At 44.4% G+C, this 25,041-nt stretch overlaps 2 protein-coding genes across 14 annotated transcripts in view; one reads left to right on the top strand and one right to left on the bottom strand.

Annotated features, from left to right (window-relative positions):
* The window catches only part of Atxn7 (ataxin 7), a 147,088-nt gene extending 127,900 nt beyond the window's left edge, over positions 1-19,188 (top strand). For 7 of the 13 annotated variants that reach the window (XM_046452919.2, XM_046452921.2, XM_058582080.1 and 4 more), the window contains one exon: positions 806-4,840. In XM_046452919.2, coding sequence (XP_046308875.1) covers positions 806-915 — 110 coding nt within the window. In that variant the 3' untranslated portion in view covers positions 916-4,840. Of the gene's footprint in view, positions 1-805; positions 4,841-5,589; positions 5,694-6,604; positions 12,991-13,454 lie in introns of those variants that run through there. The other 6 variants (XR_009227565.1, XR_006853493.2, XR_006853492.2 and 3 more) reach the window with 6 other exon arrangements.
* On the bottom strand, positions 13,633-23,737 carry Psmd6 (proteasome 26S subunit, non-ATPase 6). The gene is made up of 8 exons (XM_046452923.2): positions 23,518-23,737; positions 22,733-22,938; positions 19,893-20,038; positions 19,231-19,450; positions 19,026-19,134; positions 15,650-15,818; positions 13,955-14,032; positions 13,633-13,835 (listed from the first exon to the last, which is right to left on the bottom strand). Exons 1-8 carry the CDS (start codon positions 23,660-23,662, stop codon positions 13,739-13,741), a joined length of 1,170 nt encoding a protein of 389 aa, XP_046308879.1. The 5' UTR covers positions 23,663-23,737; the 3' UTR covers positions 13,633-13,738.
* Between the last annotated feature and the right edge of the window lie 1,304 nt (positions 23,738-25,041).

The following is a 25,041-nucleotide window of genomic DNA, read 5'->3' as shown; positions in this document are numbered from 1 at the left end:
ATCACTCTCCACTGAAGCCTGTGTTGGAGAAGGCTTGCCCTCCGTGCCCAGAGCACTCTTCTCACACTGCAGGAGTCCTAGGGGGCCTGTGTCTAGAGAGCCGAGGATGAGTGAGCCCAAGAAGGGTCACAGCTCCATTCAGTGATCTGCAGGCGGTATCCTGTAGTGTGCTTGAGAGGCTCAGAGGGACCCGTGACCCCACAGTGCTTTAAAGATTGCCACTCCTAGAAAAGTAGACCCTCAAGTTGCTGTCCCTGGAGGAGCTGACGTCAGGACGGTGTCCAGCTGCCTGAAGTCCTCTGAGAAGGGCTGAGGCGGGCAGTGCTGGGAGCCTCTGGGATGCTCCATGGCTGCTCACGGCTGCTCCCAGGCCTCAGGCAGCCCTGGGAAGGCAGAGGCCCCCTGCCCCTGCCTGAGTATGGCATGCCGCAGATGTGTGCTGGCCCGCAGGTGTGCTGGCCTCTGCAGCCTTGTTCTGCTCTCGGGTAACCCGGAATGCCTTCACGGGCACAGAATCAGAAAATAAAACCAAAGGCAAACATGGAACCTTTCTTCAGGCTGGAAGCCCAGGCCTGTGTCTCTTGTAGCCGGTTTCCTGAAAGGAGACCTTGAGAATGGTCAGGCCCAGGGACAGCGAAGGCTCCTGGAAGCTAAGGCCAGGCTCTGTAGCTCGCCACCCCAGCCTCCTGCAGTCAGTGGAACACTAGTGACGCATGGCCTTTGGAATGTTCTAGTGTAGGATAAAGGGGGCACAGAGTCCAAACGCACACTCATCTCTCGTTTCCCCACCCCTCTGTTCTGAAAGCCAAAGGCACGACCCTGACGACTGAAAACAGCACAGGGAGGAACAATCCGGACACTTTTGAAGACAAGTTACACCTCCATGCAGCACTCTGGACTCCGCGATGCCTTTGAGTCTCTTCCCGACCTCCTGTGGGCCCAGGGGAGCCCGCCAGGCCCATGTTTGACGAGGACTTCCCTGAAGCTGTGTCTGTAGCAGTGAGTACTCTTAAAGGACACTGGATCGAGTTCAGCCACCGGATTGCTTTTATCAGTGTTAAAGTGGTCTGGACTGCTTGCTACAAATCTGTGAGAAGTTTCTGTTTTGTTTTGTTTTGTTCTAACTTGCAGTATATCATGGAGCCACTCTTGGAGTAGATTGGCTGGGCAAAAGAATGTTTTGGCAAGAGCGTTACTGTAGACTTTCCTCCCTCCTCCCTCTCCCTGCCAGTTCCTCTTCTCCCCCACTCCCCAGCACCGTCTTCTGTAGGTCACCCTCCAGCAGGTAGGCGCCTCCCCTGGGGCCCGGAGGCCTTCCAGGAGGGAGGGCTGTACCCCAGCAGCCTCTGCAGAAAGAAAGCTGGCTTTAGATTTCCACAGCAGTGTTCCAGGACTAGAGGGCAGATGTTGGCACAAGGCGTCATGACACAGTGACCCAGCCTGTTGCAAGTCATTTAGGATAAGAAGCTGTCCGAGGTTTTGGACTTACAAAATGGTTTCAAGTCATTGATGCCCTGACAGCCAGCATAACCATATTGGAGGCTTACTTTTCATGGTACAAAAGCAATTCTGTGTGATTTAAAGAAAAGAAAAAGAAAATACAAACTAGTTTTGATAATGGAAAACCAAATTGAGGGTGGGGCTGGGAAAGGTAAAATAAAAATAGGGGGAGAAAAATCATCTTTTTCCAAGATTTCCAAAGAGATGCAGTTTTTTTATCTTTAAGTTTTCATGTTAAACAGTACTTCAGGTTGGGTTGATGGTCCTACCCAGTCTTTTTTTTAAGAATTGCCTTTTTAAAGTGATATCATTAGGATGTACTTCCGAGGGGTTGCCCCCCTTTATCTCTGTGGATACTGTCCTGGGACTAAGTGTAAGTTTCTGCATCCAGTGCTCCTGGCATCGCGTGTGTCCCCTCTCCCGTAGGACCACTAAAGATGTTTACTTGGATGCAAGTGGGGTGGGGTGGGGAGCAGATCCTGAGGTGGGTGGACGTCGACAGTGTGCACTCAGGCCCATGCAGGGTCCCCGTGGGGCACGCCTTCTTCCTCAGGGTGACTGCTGTCGTCTTCCTGAGCTGTGGAGCCCTGTGAGGAGTTTCCTGTAGTATCCACCCCGAAGCTTGATACAGTGGAGCAGCTTGGCTCACGAGGGGAGTGAGCTGGGCCTTTATCTGGCGATGCCACACCACAGTCCTGAACTGAGGACCAGGCCTCCTGCCTCAGAGAACAGAGTGGCCGAACACAGGGTAACGTCTCCTCGGCCCTGATCGTCACCCTGATGGGGCCCAGGCAGAGCCAGTCAGTGCGTCCTTTTTTTCCCTCAAATTCTTGGGTGACCAACTTCAGTTTCAGGGAATTTCAAGTCAACAACAGGTAGAATGAATAAATACTTGGTTACCAGCCTAATAATGTGAATTGCTACAGAATTATTCTTATTATGTAAGAAAACAAAGACTTTATGCAGATACTTTAGCTATAAATTGATGTAAAATATTGATTTTTTTTTTAAGAAAGGGGAGAACAGTTCTTGTTCACTTATTATGCAATCAGTAAATGTTTTTAAAATGATACTATAGGAGAGCTAGTGAGGAGAAACGCACGGGCCAGTTTGGTGTAGTTGGGAGAAATCAGTCTGCTTGTTCCATCCCAGTGTGGGAGGGAGAGAAGGAGAGAGGGCATCAGAAGGTATCTAGTCAGTTCCCTGGTGACAAGTGCAATGGGGTATGGGTAGAATTTATTTTCAGAGCCAAGGGGACTTGATGGTTATAAATTAAGTTGCTTTTAGCAATGGAATTTATAGACAGATCATGTTGTTCCGAAAGATGTGAATAGGATCCACGATAGCAAGTTGATTCAGAATATTGTAGATACTTAGATTAGTGAGTGTTGACAATTTGATTTCTTAGACTGAGATTTGAATTGAATTTCACTATGTCTCCCGGTAACACACACAGCATCGGGATTAGGAAATTAGCCATTTGGGATTCTGCCTGCCACAAACAGACCTATTCTAAACAGTGCTATTAAATTTTAGACTGTTCAAATATTTTATTTTCTCCAACAACTACTTTTTATTATGAAAAACAATTAAGACCATTTAAAACACGGGAGTACAAGTATTTTTTTTAATTAAATTAACTCGCAAAAACCAAATTTGCAGTGGTTGGGATGTTTCTAGACAGACTTTGGTATCAATTTAAAACCAAGATAATTTTTATATTCTTTCCAATAGAATTTCATGACAACTTCTGCAGTTTTCTTAACCTTCAAAAAAAAAAAAAAAGTGCTGCAATGATGAACAAAGAATTATACAAAACCTACTTTTGTATCTTTATTTTGGGATTTCTCGTTCTATTATAAATATGGAAGTATCCCTATTTCAGAAGACATATTTTGTTAAAAATGAATTGTACATATTTAAATATGTATTTTTGCACAGGTCTTTTTTTCTGATATCCTGTTTTGGTACAATTGAGATCATCTAGTATTTATTTATTAATTAATAAAGTAAATACCTTTTTATAATTTGAAGTGGTTCACTGCCAAGCCAATAGTTCTAGAACCTGCCTCCTTTACAGTTTAAGGGATGCCTCTGTTCTGTGAAAGTCTTTGTCCCTTTAATGTCTCGGGAGTGGATTCATACAGATGAAGTGGGCATTGCTCTCCCTAGTTGCCTGATTTCCCAACAAGACTACACGTAACTAAGTGACACACTGCTTTTCTTTTGTTCGTGTTTTGTGTGCGCGAGTGTGTGAATGTGCGTGCGTGAGTGTGTGCGTGTGTGTGCCTGTGTGTGTAGACACTCTGAGCACATATGTGTTATTAGTATGTGATGTGGTTTAAAACTAATGGAAAAAACTGAAAGTGCCTGAACCCTAGTTTTAAGCTTAGACAGATTCTCTTTAAAAAGACTTGAATGTTCAGTTGAACTTTGGAGTTTGCTTTTTCCACCTAAATATTGTTTCCAAAATTTTAGGGGAAGAGTCGAAAACCACCAATGCTGGTAATTTTATAAGGTATTTTAAAACTAAGACCTTTGGGGTCACAGTAATTCAACTGGTGATGGATTGCCCAGTGGCACCCAGGGTTACAGATCTTTGTCAGCCAGCAAACTTACATGAGGTGTCCGTTTTGTTATTCACTCATGAAATACAGAGTTTAAAATAGAATATTTAAAATATTTTGTATTCCAAAAATATAATACAAAGAAGTACCTCTGAAAACATTGAAAAAAATGTATAATTTGAAAAATGTAACTTATAAAGGCAGCTGTCTTCCTGCAAGAGTTCTGTTGCCAAGGAATTTCTTAATGTCTCTCATTCTGTCCTGGGTGGGGGGGAAGTCGGGCTTTGAAAAATGATTGTTAAAAAAAAGTTTCATTGTTTAGCAGAAAATAATCATTTTTACATTTTGTGGAAAACATTTTACATTTTCAGATCATTTAAATGAGCACTACATACTGTCAGTGTGAATGTAGGGCCTTGAAAGCGTTTTGCTTTTTTTTTTGAGCTTGGTTATAAAAGCAATCTCCTGTGTTAAAATGTGTGAATAGTTTGATAATTTGTACACATAATCAAGAGCATCTCAGCTGGACTTTGTTGGCTGCTGTATAGAACATGAACAAATGTCAAGGGATAGAAAATTACTTTGGATATTTAAAAGAGAAGAAATATATAGTCTATTTGTTTTGTAACAAGTTTCTGTAAATAAAATAATTTATACTATTTATAAGAAAAAGTTGTGCTTTGCTTTATGAGAAATTAGTTTGTGGAACAAACATGTTACTAAACGGGCAATAAAATTAGGACTTCTCAATAAATGAGGTTGGTTGCATGAAATGTTTTACATGTTTCTGCCTCGTGATCCTGAACTCTTTCGGTCCAGTCTGGCTTCTCTTCCATGTTGGCATCTCACACCTCGGGGAGGGCCTGCGCTGGGCCTCCCTCCTGCACAGGCCCAGGACTTGTGAGGCCGTAGGGTGTTTCCAGCCCCGGGCACAGAGCTTTGCCTTGGATAAGTCAGTTGTAGTGTAAACAGTGGGCACACTGCATTCTGGCCCCGAAGGTTTTTGAGAGAAACAGGGCGGGGTTGGGGGGGGGGGTGATACTGGAGAAACGAATTCTGTTTATACTTTAAATTTTATAACATGGAGTCACTTGGGGTTCGAGTGTTTTGAAATCCAGAGCTGGTCTCTTCTCTTCTCTTCTCTGCTTTCACATACTTCCCTTATTGGCAAGACGAGCATACTTGAGCATTCAGAGAATAACATAATCTTTCTAAAATCTGGTCAGTTTGCCCATTGCAAATAAATCACTCTAATAAATTTTTAAAGCGTGTTGTTGCTTAAAGTAAGGGGGCAACTGCTTTATGTAATGGGAAAAAACATATGCAGACCTTACATGAAAGAATCAGGCTGGCTTCAAACCCCACGGCCCCGTGGACTTCCCAGTTCCTCTAGATGAACCAGGGACTCAGTCCAACCTGAGGACGTCCCTGTGGATGCCTCCTTTCACTTCGGGTGTCAGATTTTCCAGGAGAAGATCCAACCTCTTAGTCTCTTACCATTTGTCCTTTCTTTCCCTTTCAGGTGACCTGTCCCTGGATCCCAAAAGACCAGCTAGATTTTCCAAGGAAGTTGGGGGCAGCATTTTAGGATGGTGGCATGTGGGACCTCACCCACAGAAAAACAGGGTAAGGTCCTTCTTGGCAGAGGAAGCAAACAGGATGAAGCGAGGAAGAAATGTGGGAGAATAATAACTCTGTAGGAAACTTGCTAGACGGCAGAGGTTGAGGGGATCGGAGAAGGTAGGGGCAGGCACATCTGTACTGGAGACGGGGGGAAGACAGAGGTGAACAGAAATCTCTTCCCATATTTCTGATGTTTTCATTCTCTTGCCTCAAATATCAGTTTTTACTCCCCCTTTGAAGGCCTCATCACAAAGCTTTCCCATAAGCTGGGTGCAGTGGTGTACCTCTAGTCCTAGCTCCTCAAGAGGCTGAGGCAGGAGGACCACTTGAGCCCATGAATTCAAGACAGCCTGGGCAAAATAGTGAGACCCTGCCTCAAAAAAATAAAAATAATCTGGGTGCAGTGGTGCACACCTATAATCTCAGCATCTCAGGAGGCTGAGGCAGGAGAATCGCAAGTTCTAGGCCAGCCTCAGCAAAAGCGAGGCCCTAAGCAACTCCGTGAGACCCTGTCTCTAAATAAAATACAAAATAGGGCTGGGGATGGGGCTCTGTGGTCGAGTGCCCCTGAGTTTAATTCCCAGTACTCAAAAATAAAAAACTCAGCTCCCCTTAAATCAAGCCTAATGGGTCCTCTTCTGTTCTCCTCTTCCTCCTCCTCCTCCTCTTCAGCTGCCATTCTCCTAAGAAACTCTTGATCCTGTTTCTAATGGTAGTTAAACCTGTCTTCGACCTGGTAAGGCTGTAATTATTGGCACTTGCTATCCTCATTTTCCATGACCCAAGCTGGCACTATCAGAGTCCCTCAGGAGGTGCAGGGGAGGGTAAGACTGTCAGCCACAGGAGTCTTCAAGGGAAGGGAAGAATCAAGTGCTTATGATTTAATACTTTTTATTAAACTCTCCATCACACAGGGCCTCCAGCAAAACTGTGCAAGACAGGATGAACAAATGAGATCCTTGGAACAAAAACAGGTCACAGAGCTGTTGTAATAATCCAGGTGAGAGCTCCGGAGTTTACAGACTGGCTCTGGAAACCTTTTTAAAGGAGGAGCCAACAGGCCTTGAGGTCTGGTTACGTTGAACATTAACAGGAAGAGTGAGTTTAAGGTTTCCACCTGGGCCAGACTGGTGGATGAGCTTCAAGTACAATGTGTGACATGGTCACAGAGAATAAGACAGACATATGGCCTTAAGCTACCAGCGAGAAATTCAGGTTAATTTAGAACCTATGTGGCCGTCTGGGGTGCTGGGTGCACTCTCTCCCTTCAGCAAAGAATTGAAGAACAGACACAGAGACAGCAAGCGAGAAGTGGGTATATTGCAAAGATGACAGAGAGACAGGACTTCTCCTGACAGAGGGGCCCTCGAGCTGGGAGTCTGGTGGGGAGTTCTGGCCTGTTCCTTTTATGGTCTCTGGAATGTCCTCCTTCCCTTAGCTCCGCCCCCGTCCATGCTCTTCTGTTATTGATTGGTACCTTCTCTGTCCAGGCTTCTGTTTTGGTTTTTCTATTGGGTCCCCCACTTAGGAACACAAGTACGGAAGTGTCTGTCTGATTGGGTCCCCGCTTGAGTCCACGAGCACTTTGGTCCAGCAGGAAGCTGACCTCATCAGAAGACCCTCTCCGTGCTCCTCTGTTCTGGCCCTGCCCCGACCTCCTCACTGGCCGTCTTACCCTGGCCGCCCCAGCCCTTCTGCAGCTCCCTCACCTGGTTGGCTGTGGAGTGTGGATGCAGCTCGGGAGGGAGGTCGAGCTGTAAGACGTAGATTTGTTTTTCACGTATAGGTAGATGGTGAGTGAGGCCATAGAGGGGATGGTTTACCTGGAGAAGGTGCTCATTACTCTATCTGACTTATTGAAGTAATGCTTACGTCTGGTCCTTACTCTGCTAAATAGCGTGCCTAGCATTTCACAGTCTCAGCCCTTCCAGGACAGGTGTTCTGACCCACCCACACTGAGGAGAAACTAAGGTGTCGGGCCTGAGGTCTCATGGCTGGTAGGCAGAAGAGCCAGGGGATGAATTCAGGACAGTCGGGACAGAGGTCTTTTTTTTTTTTTTTTTTTTGGTCACACTCCAAGAATCAAATGGAAGAAGTTGACGGGGACCCTGACAGATGCACAGGCACATCACATTCCATTTCTAGAATTTCACAGACTTGAAGCCCACCCTCCATCAAGCATGATGATGCTGTGCTTCATCCTGGCTCAGAGAGAAAAGACCCAGGATGAAACACAGCATCAACACCACAGAGCCAAGAGTCAGAGGGGAGACAGGGACTGGAGAGACCAAGATGGTTCAGAGAGACAGAGAAACGCAGGCCAGGTACAGTGGTGCACATCTGTAACCTCAGTGGCTTGGGAGGCTGAGCCAGAAGGATTGCAAGTTGAAGGACAGCCTCAGCAACTTAGATCCTAAATCAAAATGAAAACTAAAAAAGGGCTAGGGGTGTAGCTCAGTGGTAAAGCACCCCGGGTTCAATCCCCAATACCAAAAGAAAAGAAAAAAGGAAACATAAGTTTAGAAAGTTGACACCACTAAAATCATCAACCCATTTAGGTAACAGGTGTTTGGGGTTTTTCTCTTCTGCTGCTTTCTCCAGGACCCTGAGAATGGAGGGTGTTGGTTGGATGGGAGAAGTTAGGAGCTTGGGCGGGAGAATGGAGGGTGGAGAGAGGGAGGCAGGGACCCGAGGGTGGAGAGAAAGAGGGAGGGACCGGCCGCTGGGTCTTGGGGGAAGGGAACTGGAGGCCCCCTGCGGAACCTCGGCAGGCCCTCTCAAGACCCTGCTTCCAGTTAAGTTGTAGGTTAAGTTGTAGGTTAAGTTCCGGTTAAGTTGTAGGGTGGTTCTTCCAAGGAACCCATGGTTAAACAAGCTCAGGGGTTTGTTCAGCGTGAGTCTGTGTTCACATCAATATAGCCAGCAACTAAGGGCTGACGCGCAGGGTGGGAGCCAGGGACCCGTATCAAGGTGGCTTAGTTCTTTGGGGAATAGGCCAGAAGACAGGAATAGCTAGAAGAATCTAGAGGAATCCCAGGCTTCATTTCCAAAATCACATCTGGACACAGGTGCCTGTGGTTTCCTAAGGGAAACCATGGGAGTGGTTGGAAGCGGCCTGGAGGAGGACCTGCAGTTAGGGCTCAGAAGGGTGGCCCGGGCTGTGGTCTGGGGTGTCCACTTCAAAGTCCTTGGGCTGTGAGGAAGGCTGAGCCTGCCCTCGAGCCTGGAATGAACTGGGGCAGCGAGTCGGAGGTGTGTGCTGGAGGACAGTGTAAGCAGGTCCAAAGAGAAGGTGTACAGTGGCCAGGGACCAGCAAGCAGTGGGTTTCACCCTGACCCCATATTTCTGAGGCATGTGTGAAAGCACAGCTTCTGATCCAGAGGGGGGCCGGGAGAAGCAGAGTCCTCAGAAATCATGCGTAGTTTGTCAGCACAGCTCTCTGGTAAGGTCTGACAAGGAGGGCAGTGTGGTTGTCAGGGCACCACCTACTGGCAGTTGGGCTAAATGTCACTTCCCCCAGGGAAGCCCAGGAGGGGAAGGCCGATGGAGTCTCTGCTGTAATGAAGGTCAGTCATTCACTAGCAAATTGTTCATTTTTTTTTTTTTTTTTTCTTTTTGGTAGTTAGATGATGGACAGTGGGCCTTATTTTGTTTACTTTTATGTAGTGCTAAGGAAACTCTGCCACTGAGCCATATAGCCCCCATTTTATTTCTTAAACCCAATCCTCACAGGGACAGTTATGTCATTACAAGAGATTTCTCAATGACTGACAGAGGGTCACCCTCCTCCTTGACCATGTCCCTCAAGGCTACAATGGCTTGGACTAAACCACTGCAAATTCTCATAGCACGCGTGTCCTCGGGAACACAGCAACGCGCGCCTGTGGTCTTATGGCTTGGAAAGGAAAACCAGTGGCTGTTGAAGCTCTCCAGTTTCCAGACGGGGACTGACTCACTCCCCCATCACCGTTTGTCAGGGTGGGAGCTTGCTAACAGCTGTGAGTGTGTGCAGCATTGGGAAGGTGAGGAAGGGGGATGGGGCAGAGAAGTAGGAGCCGTTCATCATCATCTTCAAAAAAAAAAAAAAAAAGGTTCATAGCACCAACAGAGTTACTATCAGTTGATTTGTTAATGACCAGTAAGCTTCTATTATCAGTTTAATGTTCAGTCAGGTTGCTGAGAACTAAATGTGTTCACTCATTATCCTAAGTGATTGCAGGTGCTCAGGGATCAAATTGTAGACACCCGTTTAGCCATTTGGGTCAGGTAGAGATTCGTGCAGATGCTGAACAAAGTTCATTTTTGGACTGTATATTCCTAGAAGTTTGTTAATGTGTTAAAAATTAATCTAAAGGGGCCAGGGTTGTGGTTCAGTGGTAGAGTGCTCACCTGGCACTTATGAGGCACTGGGTTCAATCCTCAGCACCACAGAAAAATAAAGTTATTGTGTCCACCTATAACTTAAAAAATACATATTTAAAAAATTAAACTAAAGCTGTTATTTCTGATATAGATGGCCATCTGGACTGGTAGATTTGGTGGATAAACACATTTTATTAAGGTGAGAGAAACTAGCATTATTGCCTTAAAAAATAATCACACAGTTCATCCCCCTGATTGGATTTCATAATGACTACACCCAGGGTTGATAGAAGTGGTGAGATCAAGCTTCCAACTTCAAAAGAAAATACTCACCAATATTAAAAAGGAACTAAGTATGATTGTGCTAGCTTTGTGTCACAGTGCAGATCAAACTATCATTTGATGGTAATCTCATTTCCATATGGTGAGGTGCCCTTTTTGTCTAAAACCAGAAAATTAGGACTTTGATAAAACAAGCTACAAAACTTGAAGCTACCAGAGGTGAGATGCAGGTTAAGAATTCTTTGGCTAGAGTCTCCTAGCCAGCAGATGCTGGGGCTGCCGACCTTCACCTTCAAGTGCACAGTATGAGGAGCAGGGCAGGGTGGCAAGCTCCAGTGCCACCAGGGGCCAGACGGGGGTCCCGTCTGTGGCTCCCAGGCAGGTAGAGGGGCCTGCTGGAGAGCATGCTCCCATCACGCTCAGCTGTAGGGAGTACAGGTCCACAGTGAGCCTCATCTACCCATTTTTCCAGAGAAACTGGAAATAGTTTTTTAACTCACTTAGATGGTGGCCATAAACGTTTGTTGTTTTGCACTTCTGTGGCATCAGGAAGCTGCGCCTCTGCCTCCGGGTTTTCGGGGAAAGCACAGCCATGGACCTGACATTGTCTGGACAGGCAGCACTGTTTAAATGAACTGGCTGAAGGCAGAAAAGCAAGGTTGGAAGTCCCCATGCTATGTCTTCTCCCCTTCTGAGCAAACCCAAGTTGGTTAACAACATCAATTTGGTGGTCTTTCTGTACCCAAGTCTGTCACACTGGCATAGATGACCCTATTCAGTCATCTACTAATGTCCCAGTGGCTTTATCTTTTACTTTGTATTGTCTGAGGTCACCTAAGCAAGCCTCGACTGAGCCTGATCGGGGCCCATTTGACAGACACAGGTGAAGCACCTCCCTGCTCAGCGCCGTGTGGGCTGGGCCTAGAGAGAGGCAGTTTCTCCCAATCTCACAGCCTCACTTAAAATTAGAGTTGTTTGGGGCTGGGGATGTGGCTCAAGTGGTAACGTGCTCTCCTGGCATGCACGGGGGCACTGGGTTCGATCCTCAGCACCACATAAAAATAAAATAAAGATGTGTCCACCGAAAACTAAAAATAAATATCAAAAAAAGATTCTCACTCTTAAAAAAAAAAAAATGAGAGCTGTTTGGTCCCAATTTTATTTTCACCTCCAAATCAGTATTCTGAGGTATAGCGGGGTGCCACTGAGACCTGTAATGGAGAGAGAAACTCCTGAACGGTGGGTGACAAGGGCTGCAATTCTGCACTAAAACCTTGATGAGCACAGAGAATATTCTTCAGAACGTTAGCAGTGGTCATCTCTGTAGGGGACCATTTCAAAGCAGTTCCACTTTGCTTGAATTTCTTTTGAAATGAGCATATATTACTTTTCATGACGGAAACACTCCCTCCCCCAGCGGCACTATCTGCTTCCTTGGTCCCCAGGCTCGGAGTTCTCAGTGTCCATCCCCCATGGGGAGGAAGTACAACTTTGTCCCTTTCCGCATCTCCCTCCTGTCATTCTCACCTACTAATTTTAGGCAGTTGGGCTAAAATGGTAAAAGGAAAAAGAAAACCAAGCACATTTTAAGCAAGGAAGGAGGAGAACAGATGTTCTGGCCACTTTCCTCTAAGGCCACAGGGACTCTCAGCAGAAAAGCCACAGTTGCTGTATGATCACATCAGGCTGTGTCCTTTCACTAGAGGGAGTTGAGGGAAAGACTATTTTTAAAAAACTGGCAATTTGATCTTATTTTCCTTCTAGCATGAACTGTAAGGAGTCAGTTGGCTAAAAAGTAGAATTCTGCTCATTTTATTTATTTGCAATACTGGGGAGTGAACGGTAGGCAAGTGCTCTACCACTGAGCTACATCCTGGGCGCTTTTTGAGACAGGATTTTACTAAAAATTACTGAGGCTGGCCTCAAACTTGTGGTCCTCCTGCCTCAGCCTTCTGAGTAGCTAGGATCACACACACACACAGCTCATAACTGTTCTAACTTTAAAGGGAGACAAGGAGCACAGTAAGTTCTCAATGACAATTTGCTGGATTTAACAGACTACACTTGATGAATTGCAGGATCTTGTATGGACACTTACGTTCAGTTTGTTCACAAAATTAAGGTTTTATGGATCATTTTGAAACCTATAGGCGGGTATTCTTAAATGCTTTACGCATCCAACTGAAAGCCTCCTGTCCACCTCCACACAGCCCCACCATCTCTCCTGTGATAATCTGATGGCAACCACTGTCTCAACCTGTAAGATAATGCTTCTGATATTTTGCCATTACGTATCTTGTCGTGGTAGGTTTTTTTATTTTATCATTTGGTTTATAGAAGAGTTTTTGTTGATTATGAGAATGTTGGAGTTAGTTTCAAATAAGATCACATTTTCTCTAATGTTAGTGATCATTCCCATCAACCAAAAAAGCATGCTCCAAAGCAACAACGAAACCTCTTTCTCTTCCCTGTGAGATGCCAAAACTCACAGCCAAGAGTCACCTTTAACCTAAGCAAACAGCCTCCGATCTCCCCGATTTGTTTTCTCACCTGCCCTCCTGCCATTTTACTTTCAGCAGTTGGGCCACTGCCGCCATCCACCCCTGTCCCACCCAGTGTCGCCTCCAGCTGATTGCTACAGTGACACTTTGAAAGGTAAGTAAGGTAATTTCTCTGATTTCTCTGCTTAAAACCTCCAGTGACTTGCTGTCGGTTTCCCAAGGTACCCACATGCTCTCTCCCTGGTTTTCACTGAAATGTCACCTTACAGAGGCCTTCTATGACACCCTGTTTAAAATGTCCTCTATCCCTATCCCACTGCATCCCCATCTACATAGCTCTTACCCCACCTGACTCAGAGCTCACAGTTGGAAGACAGAGAAGGAGCTGTTCTAATTCCCCCCACTGCTGTCACTGTTTTGGGGGGAGATTCATTTTGCTAATATACGCACAAGATTCCTTAGAATCTATGCTCTGTAAGGTATGTTCTAGAATCTAGGTTGCCAGCTTGCTAATGAGGTAACTTCTTGTCTTACATGGTTACTTGTTTGTGAGGGAAAGCATACATGAAAACATGTATGTTCCACTATACTAAGAGGGTAACAGTGTTTTCTCTCCAGAATCAGAGGTCCTTACCGTACTGATGAGTCCTGGGTCCTATGCCTCTGACTGTGACCATCATACACCTTGAACAGCACTCGTTCGAATGACAAAACACTTTTCATTAATGAATAATTCAAGTGACATTATCATTATAGGACTACCATCCTTAAAGGCAAGTATGTTTAAGAAAAAAAGTGAAACAACAATGTAGTATTTATTTTATAAGGTGAACTGGGCACATAGTGAAATAAGCTATAAAAATTCCAATTACTCAGAAGAAAAATCCTTTGTTCAAATGACTTTACATATTAATTACTCTGGAAAGTTTCTGAACTCTGTTTAGTAGCAGATCTCCTTTCTTGATAGTTTCTTGGTACTGCCAGTTCTTGCTATCAGGTCTATAAATAAATACAGGAAGAAAGTGAATTATTTACCAGCCACATTTCTCCATGACAATCACTGACCTACATTTCTAAGCCACTTGCAAATACCCCTTATTCTATGCACAAAACAGTACCTGTTGGTCTCCACTATTTCATTCACTTTATCAATTTTGCAGTGTAGTCTCCCAGCGGCAATAAATCTGGACAGTTCCCTAATTGAAAGAAAGGAAAACCAGCATTAGCCTTAGAAAGAATAGTACTTGCAGAATGCTTTGAAACTCATATTCAGTGTTCTTTCAGGTAACCCTTAGTCTTCCTTCTAGCCTGAGCTATTATTGCATATGCTGTACTTTTGAGATGTCCTTGGTGTACTGTTGGATTTATCATCTACACATACAACCCTAGAATTTACAGTAATGGGACACAGGTGTCCAACAGTGAAGCCATTCATACCAAGTTTTTAAAGGACCTGGAGAAGAAATGATTCAACTATTACACTGTTTCAGACAAAGCCCATGATCTGCAACAGCCTGTACTGAGATAGTCCCTTCCCGGAGGAAATGTACCAGCTGCCTTGAATTCACTGGTCATCAAAACTGTGGCTTCCGTGCATCTCCTCCTCCACCTGAGCCTCCCATTGCCACCACTAGTGAAGTTTAAGGAACTGACCAAGGCCACACAGCTGTTCAGTTGCAGAGCTGGAAGAAGCAGCCACTCCTTCCCCCAACTCAGAAAACCCATTTATGGGGTCCAGCCCAGTAAACAGTCTTCTGGGCCATGATTACCGAATTTGGAATTCAATATGCAACAAAACCAGGAACACCAGCATTTAAAAACAAGATTACTATCACTGCTTTTCTTTCTTTCAAAGGAAGAAAATGAGGGAAAGACAACAGGGCTTTGGATTAGGTCTAGCTGTGCACTGCATCTCAAAACAAATACTGATCCATTAGTGTCTGAAACTTGCTCTGACATGGTTAAAAAATAACAGCAAATAAAATGATAAAATTCATTGTAGAATTAAAGAATGACAGATTACAAAGAAAATGGTCTTATTTAAATGAAACACACCCTCATTTTGTCATCGTGAACCACTGAAAACTGTATATGACTTAAGGACCTGTATCGGAAGCCATGATGGCACATGGCTGTCACATACACTCAGGGCAAGGAAGTCCTGCAGTAGCCTCCCAGCTGGAAAACAAGGACGACCCCACACACAAACACCCGCTGCCTAACTCACTGACCTCAGTGCCACACTCGACCACCATTCCCCAATGATGCTGAGTCCCCCTGGCTTTTTCTGTTCCTGTGATATCCAAGCTTGTCCCCTTCTCTGCATCTAGAACTCCATGGGGCTAACTGTCAATCATATCTCAAAGCAAATCCTCCCCTCTCAGGCCTGCCACATGTATATACAGTCCCGAGGGCACTAGAACACTTTCTCATCTCTATCAATACCAAGCACACACAGAGATCTATTTGAATCACTGTCTTATTCAAATACAAAAAGTCCTAAGTTCAACCACTAGTTTGGCCAGAATTAGGACCAAATGTAAATACAGAAACCTAAGGTAAAACATTAGCTGCGCGTAGCTGTCAGAGGAACAAAGGATCACGGCAACTTTAGTGACCACTTCTCTGCACCTCGCTCTTCCCATGTATCAACAAGAGGGGAAGACTGAGGAAGGAAGAGATGACAGATGTGTTTTGATATTTAGAATCAAATTCTTGATGTGTATTTTTTCCCCTCAAAACATAATATCCATAGGCAATGTAGAAACTCACATTAGAAGGCAATTGTAAAACTAACACGGTGCTAAACTTACTGATCAATGAATTCCACTCCAACACCAAATGCTTCTGCCATGTAGCCTAGGGTTAAGGACCTGTAGGATTCCAGCAGCTGGCTGTAGGCGTGAATTCTCATTTCTCTTACATAGTATCGATAATGAGGAGCAAAAAGCCAATCCTTTTTCATTTCCTGTTCCACAACCGCTGCAATGAATAAGATGATAAGTTATGTGATTCCACCTTCCATCTTAAGGGATTAAAATCTAAAACAACTCTTGAGTCCAAGAGACAGACTTAGTCAAGTAGAGAATTTCTCTCTGCCCTTCCACACCACCTCAACAGCAGCCGTGACCAAGTTGAGGCCAGCTCCAGGCACATCAGTCATGCGGCACTTGGCTATCTGACATCACCTATTAAAAAGAACCCAGTTTCTAAAGGAATGTGTCCACAGACTGACAAAGTAACTATAGGGAACTTCTTATACCCTTAAGAAAAATTTGTGACATAAAAAAAGACCAGAAAGCAGTATAAATTGGACATTTTAAAAGTAACAAAGCAGAAGCAGTAAAGGGAAAGACTGATGAACCCTACTGTCAGAAATGTAAATGGTCTTAACGCCCTATAAATGTTTAATGAAAAGTGATTTATAAGAACTTGAAAGAGCTCTTAAAACTCAGCTTTAAAAACCAAAAAAGCAGGGGCTGGAGCTGTGGCTCAGTGGTAGAGCACTTGCCTGGCAGGTGTGAGGCCCTGGGTTCGATCCCCAGCACCACATATAAATAAGTAAATTAAGGTCCATTGACAACTTAAAAAAAAAAAAAAGCAGTAAACCATTCACATGATGTTAATGAGCAGTCCATACAAATACAACTTATTTTTTTTGAATATTTACAGATGATATGGCAGGAAAGCAAAGTTTGCAAGTGTAGAAATAGAGGAACGCAATAGTCTCAGAAGACAGTGGGATGAAGCCCTCCATGAACGGGGTGGACAGGAAGATGGCTCTGCTAAGCTGGCTACAGACAGCAAAGAACAGAGCAATGCAAATAAGGGAAGATCTCAGGGCAGGATAAGCACAGCTCGACCTGGGAACAGAAAGGACAAACTTCAGAATACAAGCATCTGCTACAGACATCGAAGTGACCCAGAGAAAAGAAGGACGCTTGTGCCTTGAACAAGGTGGATGACTGGCAAGGATGGGGAGGTGGGAGAGGTTAATGCCTTAAACATCTCCACAGCTCCCAAGCCACCAATCTCATCACACCAGCATGAAACCCCCTTCAATCACTGCTCTCACTAATGCAGCACTTACATCAAGCCCTCGGTAAATGTGCCAGCACCATGCTGGTGTCGGGGACAGGAAGGGAAAAAAATATGAGGTCTGCTCCCAAAAATTCTAGTCAAGAGAGACAATCTAAGAAAGCATGATGAAACGGTGTGCTAGGCTCTAACTACTTATGTAAGTGGCAAGGAGCAAATGAAAACATGCTCAGCATTACCAGTCTTCAGAGAACTGCAAAGTAAAATCACGGTGAGGTCCCACCTCACACCCACTAGAATGTCCATGATCAAAGAGAGACACAGGTACTGAATTCCCACAGTACCCACAAGTTCTGGTGGGAATGTCAAGTGGTACAACTCCTTTGGAAAATAATTTGGTATTTCCTTTAAAAATTAGATCACCATATGACCTGGCAATTCCAGACTCCCAGGTATATATACCTAAGAAAGAAAAACAGCCACAAAAAACTTGTACACAAGTGCTCACTAGCATTATTTATAGTAGCCAAAAAGTGGAAACAGTGTAGACGTCTGCTGACTAATGAATGGATAAACTGTGGCATATTTATACAATAGACTATCACTTGACCATAAAAGAAAATGAAGGAATCCATGCTACAACATGGATGAACTGTGAGTGTATTAAGCTAAGTCAAAGTCTTCGGGCACAAGACACTTATCCTGATTCCACTTACGTGAAATGTCCGGAATAGACATTTATAAACACAAAGTAGACAGAGGTGGCTACGGGGGAGAACTAACTGCTAATGAGTTCAGGCTTCCTAATGGGAATCTGGTAATGGCTGCACCACCCTGTCTGCATAGGACACCTTAAAATGGTCAATTTTATGATATGGGAATTGTATCTTTTAATTTGTAATTCCAGGAACGAGAGAAGTAATGAGTTTGTTCTGATTGAGGAAAGGCTCTAGAGACCCCCAAGCACAAAAAAGAGCAACTCTGCATTACAACCATGTGTACATATGAAGAAGGGGTGAGGCCAAGGGAGCAGTGACTCACGCAAGATAGCCCTGTGCCTGCGTTACATGAGATCGGCCCCTCGAACACAAAGTGCTCCATAAATCCGGCCAAACCCCGGGGCAAAAACAGAACAATCATTTGGAGTCCCCCCCTTCCCATTTTTCATGAATGTGATACATTTAGACAAGCACTTTCTGAAGTCTGCAGCATAAACAAGAGACTACATCAATGCTAAACTTTGCTGTTTTAGCAAAATCATTTGTAAGCTAATTCTTCTGTCATTAGTTCGGTAGTCATTAGAAACCAAATGGCCAGGGAGAAAAGGGGACTGGAGGAAAAAGCAAATTTGTGTGGGCGGAATATCTGTAGAGTAGCTTTGAAGAAACACAGATATTTCCCACAGATTATGTTCTCAGCCCACAACCTCTGAAAATGACATGCAGATCAGCACAAAGCCTTAATTACTGCAAAAAAAAAAAACCTATCAGTGAAGTCCAGGCTCAGCTGACCTCAACCCAAAGACACTCCATATTCCCTCAACTCTTTCCTCATCAGAGTCAACCCTTACAATCCTTTATTCACCCTTAACTTATTACCCGCCCCCCTCCCCCAGCCTCTAAGGGCATGGTGAACTTCCTTGTCAAAGGGCCAGAGAAGGTAAGTATTTTTAGGTTTGCAAGCCACATAGTTCTCCATCAGATACTCTTCTGCTGTGTTCTGCCAGTACCACCGAGACACACACACACACACACACACACGCCCTTTTCATTTTCGAGACATGGTCTCCCTTAAGTTGCCCAGGCTGGTCTCAAACTTGCAATACCCCTGCCTCAGCCTCTGAATAGATAAGATTACAGGTGTGTGCCACCTGTAATACATGGACCTCTTTTTCTATTCTTTTAAACAACACTTTAAAAATATTAAAATCATGGTTACCTCCTGGCCTACAAATGTAGTCCTAAAAATGGACTACAGCTTGCTAACTAACCTTCCTCTCAACGAAACTGGCAGAAAATGAGCCATATTGATCAAAAACTTGCGGTTATCTACACACTACATCTTCCAGGTATGTGAAAAATCATCTTTGGTTATTTGTACACAGGATCAGAAGATAAAGACAGATCATCAAAATGGCCACTCTCTCCTTACCTAATGATTGGAAGAAAACGGAGTAACGACATTCGTAAAGAGAAAAGAGGTATTGCCGAACTGCTGGAAGACTGTGCAACACTTCAAGGATCTCTGCTCCTTTAATGACCTGGGTATTAAAAAAATAAAGCTTATACTTTAATGACTTTGTGTACTTAGAGAAGCATGGAGTGGTCCTTTACAGTAGTACAGGGTCAGTCATCACCTTCTCCCTGAGGTCTGGTCTCTCTAAGGCAATCATGCTGACATAGACAGTGTAAGTCACAAACGTCTTGTAATCCATGAGCTCATAGGAGGTAAACGTCGAGACGGTGTCGAGAAAGAGCTCAGCTGCCTGTTTAAAATCTCTAATGGCCACACAGTAGAGACCCTGGTAAACCTTCAGGCGGTTCCTTCTGTCCCAGTCTCCTCCTTCTTCTATTAAACTATTAAATAAAAACAGTTGAGGTCATAACCTGAAAACAGACAATGCCACTTTTTAAAAATAAATTTGTTGTAGTTACTAGGAATTTAACTCAGGGGAACTCTTACCACTGAGTCACTGACCACCCCACCCCACTTTTTTTTTTTGAGACAGGGCCTCACTAAGTTGCTGAGGTTGGCCTTGAAACTGCGATCCTTCTGCCTCTGCCTTGCTGGGATTACAGGCTTGAGCCACCACATCTGGCCACTTTTTTAATTTTTCAAAGAGAACACAACTTAACTTGAACAAAAGGGCGTATTTTGAAGAAAGTATTTTATTCAATAAGCACAGTTACTTGACCAAATTTAAGAGTTGTAAACAAAATAAGCAAGTTTCTCCTATCAACTTCTCATTAATAGCATCATAATTTAGAGGAAATTTCACCCCATTACTTTTAAAAGTACCTTTTGGCTTTTTCTGTGTTTCGGGTGATAAGATCATTATCCATATAAAACAGACCAATCCGAAGGAGATAGAATACAATGTCCAGGCGGTGACCCAGGGCCACAGTTTTGTCGTATGTCTTACGAAAGGCAGTCAGAGCTCCCTCCTGTCCAGAAAACCAACACAACAGGTGAGGAAAGTTTACAAGTTGCCAAAGCTACCAGCTGTCTGGGAGTTCTTCAGAAAAGCTGGGGCAACAGGTCAAAAACAAGACGGCCACGCGCTGATCACTGCTGAAGCTGTACAGTGAGTAGATGGGTTTATTATACTGTTCTTTCCACTTGTATAAGAAATGCCTAGCATATACTAACATTCTAGAAAATATAAGACATTAGTAACTTATAATTGTAGTATCCCTTGTCTCATGTATGCAATGTTTGCTTTAAAAATTATAATACACTACTTGAAAAAACTTTACTATAAATTAGCAATTTTTATCACTTTGAAAGCAATGGGGGGGCTGGGGTTGTGGCTCAAGTGCTAGCGCTAGAGTGAGGCCCTGGGTTCCATCCTCAGCACCACATAAAAATAAATAAATAAAGGCATCGTGTCCAACTACAACTAAAAAAAGTTTTAAAAAGGCAATGGGAATATTATCTTATGCCACTGATTATTAGCATACAACTATGTACATATACAATCCTATCTCAAAGCACTGTCGAATAAAATAATTCCACTGTTTTGAAGAATATGAATAAAAATTTGTTTATACTTGGTATTTTTCAAAACATGTCTAGCTGGTTTGTATGAAATTCATTCCTTCATAATTTCCATGGACTTACAAGAGAGGCTGTCAAGACAGCAGTGGGTGCACCTCACCTCAACTCCTGACATGTAAACACTACCCCCCCATGAAAAGGAACCGGGGTCCTAGGAGAAACGGACCATTCCAGGTATGGAGAGGAAAGATAACAGGTGAGCTTGTGAAATGTTCCTGTGTCAAAACATAAGAAAGAGGCAGCTGGGGATGTGGCTCAAGAGTACAGTGCTTGCCTGGGGTCCTGGGTTTGATCCCCAGCACCACAAAAAAAAAGCCCACTAATGAAGTCATGTCAAAGGACAAAGAAGCTGTCTTGAAGGGACCTCCACTAACAAATCAACAAATCATAAAAAATAAAGATTACAACCAGTGGCCAACACAATAATAAAAACCCTCCATGTCTATACTTAATAAAAACAGTGTATAGGAGGGGAAAAAAAGAATGTGCTTTTTGGAAGAATGCTACTTAGTAAACATAAGAGGAACATAGTATTAGAACATAACCAATTCGTAACTCCTTGATTTTGACTCAGGCATGTCCTTGTTGAAGTTAAAGGTCTGAATCAAAAGTTTCTCACTCAGAAGTGATATAGGCAGCAGCTAACCAAAACTCTTTAAAACAAAACCATACACACACATAACCTAAAAGCAGAACTAGTATTTTTAAACTTTCATTATATATTCCAAATTTTTACCATGACCAAGTCTTTCAATTAAGTAATAGCTTCACATTTTGTGCCAAGTACTGGTCTAAGTTCTTTGCCTCTATCTTTAGCCAGCAATAAGTAGAAACTGTCATTATCCCTATTTTACAGATGAGAAACTAAGGGTTCAAATCAAAATTAATTAAGCTGAAAATAAAACTCAGATGATCTGATCCAAAGGAGCACACCATTTCATTCTTTATATTGACCCATCATCCTATATACTTAAGTCTACTACTTAAAATTAAGGACATTCAGAGCGCATCCTCTTACCCACTATCACACAACTACTAAATTTTTTTTTTAAAAATCCAGTTCTGGTGAGTGTTATGCAGAACTGGCCACACAGGGCAAAATAAAAAATCGCTCACTATCCCAGCAATTTCATTTCACAGACTGATCAATACCTCAGAGAAACACTAGCTTACAAAAATACACCAAGAGACAAATACAAGCATGTTTTCTACAGCAGCAGTTTGTTAAAACAAAAACAGCTGAAACAGCATATAGGTCCACCAACCCCTGAATAGACAAACTATGGCATATTCTACAGTTGAACATTAGGCAGCAGTTCACCAGAATGAGTGAGATAGGTATCTGTTAACATGGGAAGTCCTCTCAGATATACCAGGTGAAAAGAATAAACAGGACATGGGCTGTAGCTCAGCCAAGCATGCATGAGGCACTGGGTTCAATCCTCAGCACAACATAAAACAAATAAATAAATAAAATAAAGGCATTGTGTCCATCTACAACTATAAAATATTAAAAAGAGAGAATAAACAGGACTACCTGAGTACACTATGATTCCATATAGGTTTTTTTAAAAATTAAATACTACCTATTTTCTACAGGACAAGTGCATGCACATAAATGCACAATAAAAAGAACTAAAAGGTCATCTCTGTGGATGTTAGGAGTAAACGGTCAAACCAGAACTTCAACACTTCCTGTGCCTTTGTATCTTAGAAGGAGAAGAGCAGTGCAGTGTTTTCATAATGTACCACAATAAATACTTCCCAAACAAGTGAGAAAAATGAACTATTGAGAATGACTCCAATTTTGTAAAAGCAGTGAATACAAATCTCCATGTGCACTTGTCTCTAATGACAGGGAGACGGGAGTGGAAGAACACACTGGCATTTATCCAGAGTCAATGATAGGGTCTTGCAAGACTATTGATTACTTATTCATCTTTGCACTGACTCACTAGTTCAGGAACACGACTGCCTCTGGATTTTTAAAGTTATTTTTTACAATGAGATGATATTAGTACAGAATATTCCCCAACTTTACATCATACTCACACAGGAGTGGGGACATCACCGCCACTCACCTTATCGCCTATCCGACAGAGGTACTCGGCTTTTGCCATCATGGCATCTCGAATCTCACTCTCTCCCAGGTTCTTCTCTGCATCTTCCAGCTCCTCATCCAAACGTTTCAACTCCTCCTCATTGGCCTTCTTCATTTTATTGAGCAGGTCCATATCCATCTGCCAGTCGAGGGATTTGCACAAGGCTTCGTAGTAAGGAGCCATGTCTGAAAGCCAAAAAGAGGGACGCACGGGTGAGGTCACTTGTAAAGTCGATGTCTGCCGCCTCTTTTCATGCAACTGTCATCCACCAGTCTCCTCCGCACTCAGGGTAAGGGAAGGGACAGGGCGTGGCAAAGGACATGGCCACAGGTAGACGTCTGCAGGTGGGGGGCCGCCCAAGGGCCAGTCCTGACACTGGCCAAACCCTGCTCGGTCTAAAGGGAGGGTGACCCTCTGCTCTAGACGGCTTCGGTTGCAAAGGAGGGAACTCGTCTCCAAGCAAGAGAAGGCGTCAGACGCGGCCGTCCAGGCACGTCCTCCATGCTAGGAAAGGAGGGCTAGGCCCCGACGGACAGGCCGCCGGCCCCTGGGCCTTTGCTCTCGGCCTAGCACCGGGCTCTCCCCCCAGCTGCCCTGGGAGAGAAAGGACCCCAAAGCCATCGCCTCCGGAAGGAAGGCCCTGCCCCCAGAAAAAGCCAGGCCGAGCGGCGGGGACTCGGTAGCAGGACGCCCGGGTTCACGCCCGGGTTCGCGCCCGTCGGGGAAAGGCCCAGGCCGCTGACTCGGCGCTCGCGGGGCCTCACTGTTGTCGCGGACCGCGGCCATCAGTTCCTCGCGCACCGCCGCGTCCCCGCGGTGCTCCGGCAGGCTGAGCAGGAAGCGCAGCTGCGCGATGCGCAGGTCGGGATTCTTGGGCAGACCCTCCTCCTCCAGGTTCTCCAGCGGCATCTCGGCGGCCGGAGGGACAGCAGACAGAAACAAACCCGGCTCCGACGCGCTGCGACTACGGCAACGGAAGCGGGAGGAGTCGGACAAAACTCCCAGCCACCTCCGGCCCGGCTTCCGGTCCCTTCTCTGCCACCGCCGCCAACAGCGTCACCTACCGGACACCGCCGGGAACGCCTCGCCCGGCCTGAGCACCTACGCCCCCGGGTGGTCACTAGTGATTTTTCCTCGCTCAAGGCCAGGCCCGGAGTGGGTGGAACTCAACTTCCAGGTCGTGAAGCTCTTCCTCCCTCCCCTTTTATCTCTTTGTGTGAAAATTTTTGAATATTTAATAATAAATAGTGACAATGAAAATAACCAGCAAAATCTGTCAAGTCCTTACTCATCATTTTCATTCTTCTAAGGCTGTGACATTAGCCATGTGTGGGCATGTGATCCACTAGGTCATGCAATAGCTTTGTAGCTTGGGCTACATAAAAACCCCTACCTAAGTCCTGCGCATTGGTGCGACCTGTAACCCCAGAGGCTCCGGAGGCCGAGGCAGGAGGATCGCGAGTTCAAAGCCAGCCTCAGCAACTCAGAGAGGTATATGTTGCATAAATTTCCATTCAGGAATAATAGACAAAGAAATAGTGATTTTTGAATCTTTACCATCAAATTATTTTCCAAAAGAGTTGAACCAGCCACTGAAATGACACATTCTCATAAGTAGTAGGTCTTGTACCTACTTCTATAAAAATGAAATAGGCTCTCTTCCCCCCCCCCCCCCCTTTTTTTTTTTTTTTTGTACCAGAGATTGAACCCACAGGCCCTTAACCCCTGAGCCACATCCCCAGCCCTATTTTGCATTTTATTTAGAGACAGGATCTCACTGAGTTGCTTAGGGCCTCACTAAGTCATTGAGGCTGGCTTTGAACTCATGATTCTCCTGCCTCGGCCTCCCAAAGGCCAGGATTACAGGTGTGTGCCACAACGCCCAGGGGAAAAAAAAAAAGGCATTTTTAAGACAAAACAAATGGCAGAGAAAGTAGAACAGCAAAGCAAAAAAAAAAAAAAAACTACCAGCACTCAGCCACTGGTGAAGAGCTTTCTAAACATCTTTCACTTATTCATCCATCAAACATGATGGCAAAGTACCAGGCTGTGTTGTAGGAACCAGGGATACAGCAGTGAAAAGAACAAAGCCCCCCAGGATCGTTACACAAATGCACTTTAAGAATTGTTCTGTTCATCCCACCATGTGCTGAGGCTGTCTTGCTGCATCAATAACTACAGACTGACCTATAGGAGCCTGTGATATTATGGGTCGACTTGTCCCCCATTAGTCCTTAGCTGATATCAGTTTGGGTCATTTCCATCTCTCCACCCTTGTAAACATGGAT

The sequence above is a fragment of the Marmota monax genome, unplaced genomic scaffold (genome assembly GCF_021218885.2).
Source record: "Marmota monax isolate L192 unplaced genomic scaffold, Marmota_monax_Labrador192_F-V1.1 WCK01_AAM20220418_F8-fsc00042, whole genome shotgun sequence".
NCBI lineage: Eukaryota > Metazoa > Chordata > Mammalia > Rodentia > Sciuridae > Marmota > Marmota monax.
Note: the sequence above shows the minus strand (reverse complement) of the source record. Positions and strands in the feature narration are given on the sequence as shown.

Bases quoted from the DNA above. Each gene is read 5' to 3' on its own strand.
- Psmd6 (XM_046452923.2), bottom strand. From the start codon at position 23,662: ATGCCGCTGGAGAACCTGGAGGAGGAGGGTCTGCCCAAGAATCCCGAC. The intron at 19,451-19,892 runs GTACTTTTAAAA...TTTATTTAATAG, and splicing joins AACACAGAAAAAGCCAAAAG to TTTAATAGAAGAAGGAGGAG. The intron at 15,819-19,025 runs GTAAGGAGAGAG...TATTCATTGCAG, and splicing joins CGTTTTCTTCCAATCATTAG to CGGTTGTGGAACAGGAAATG.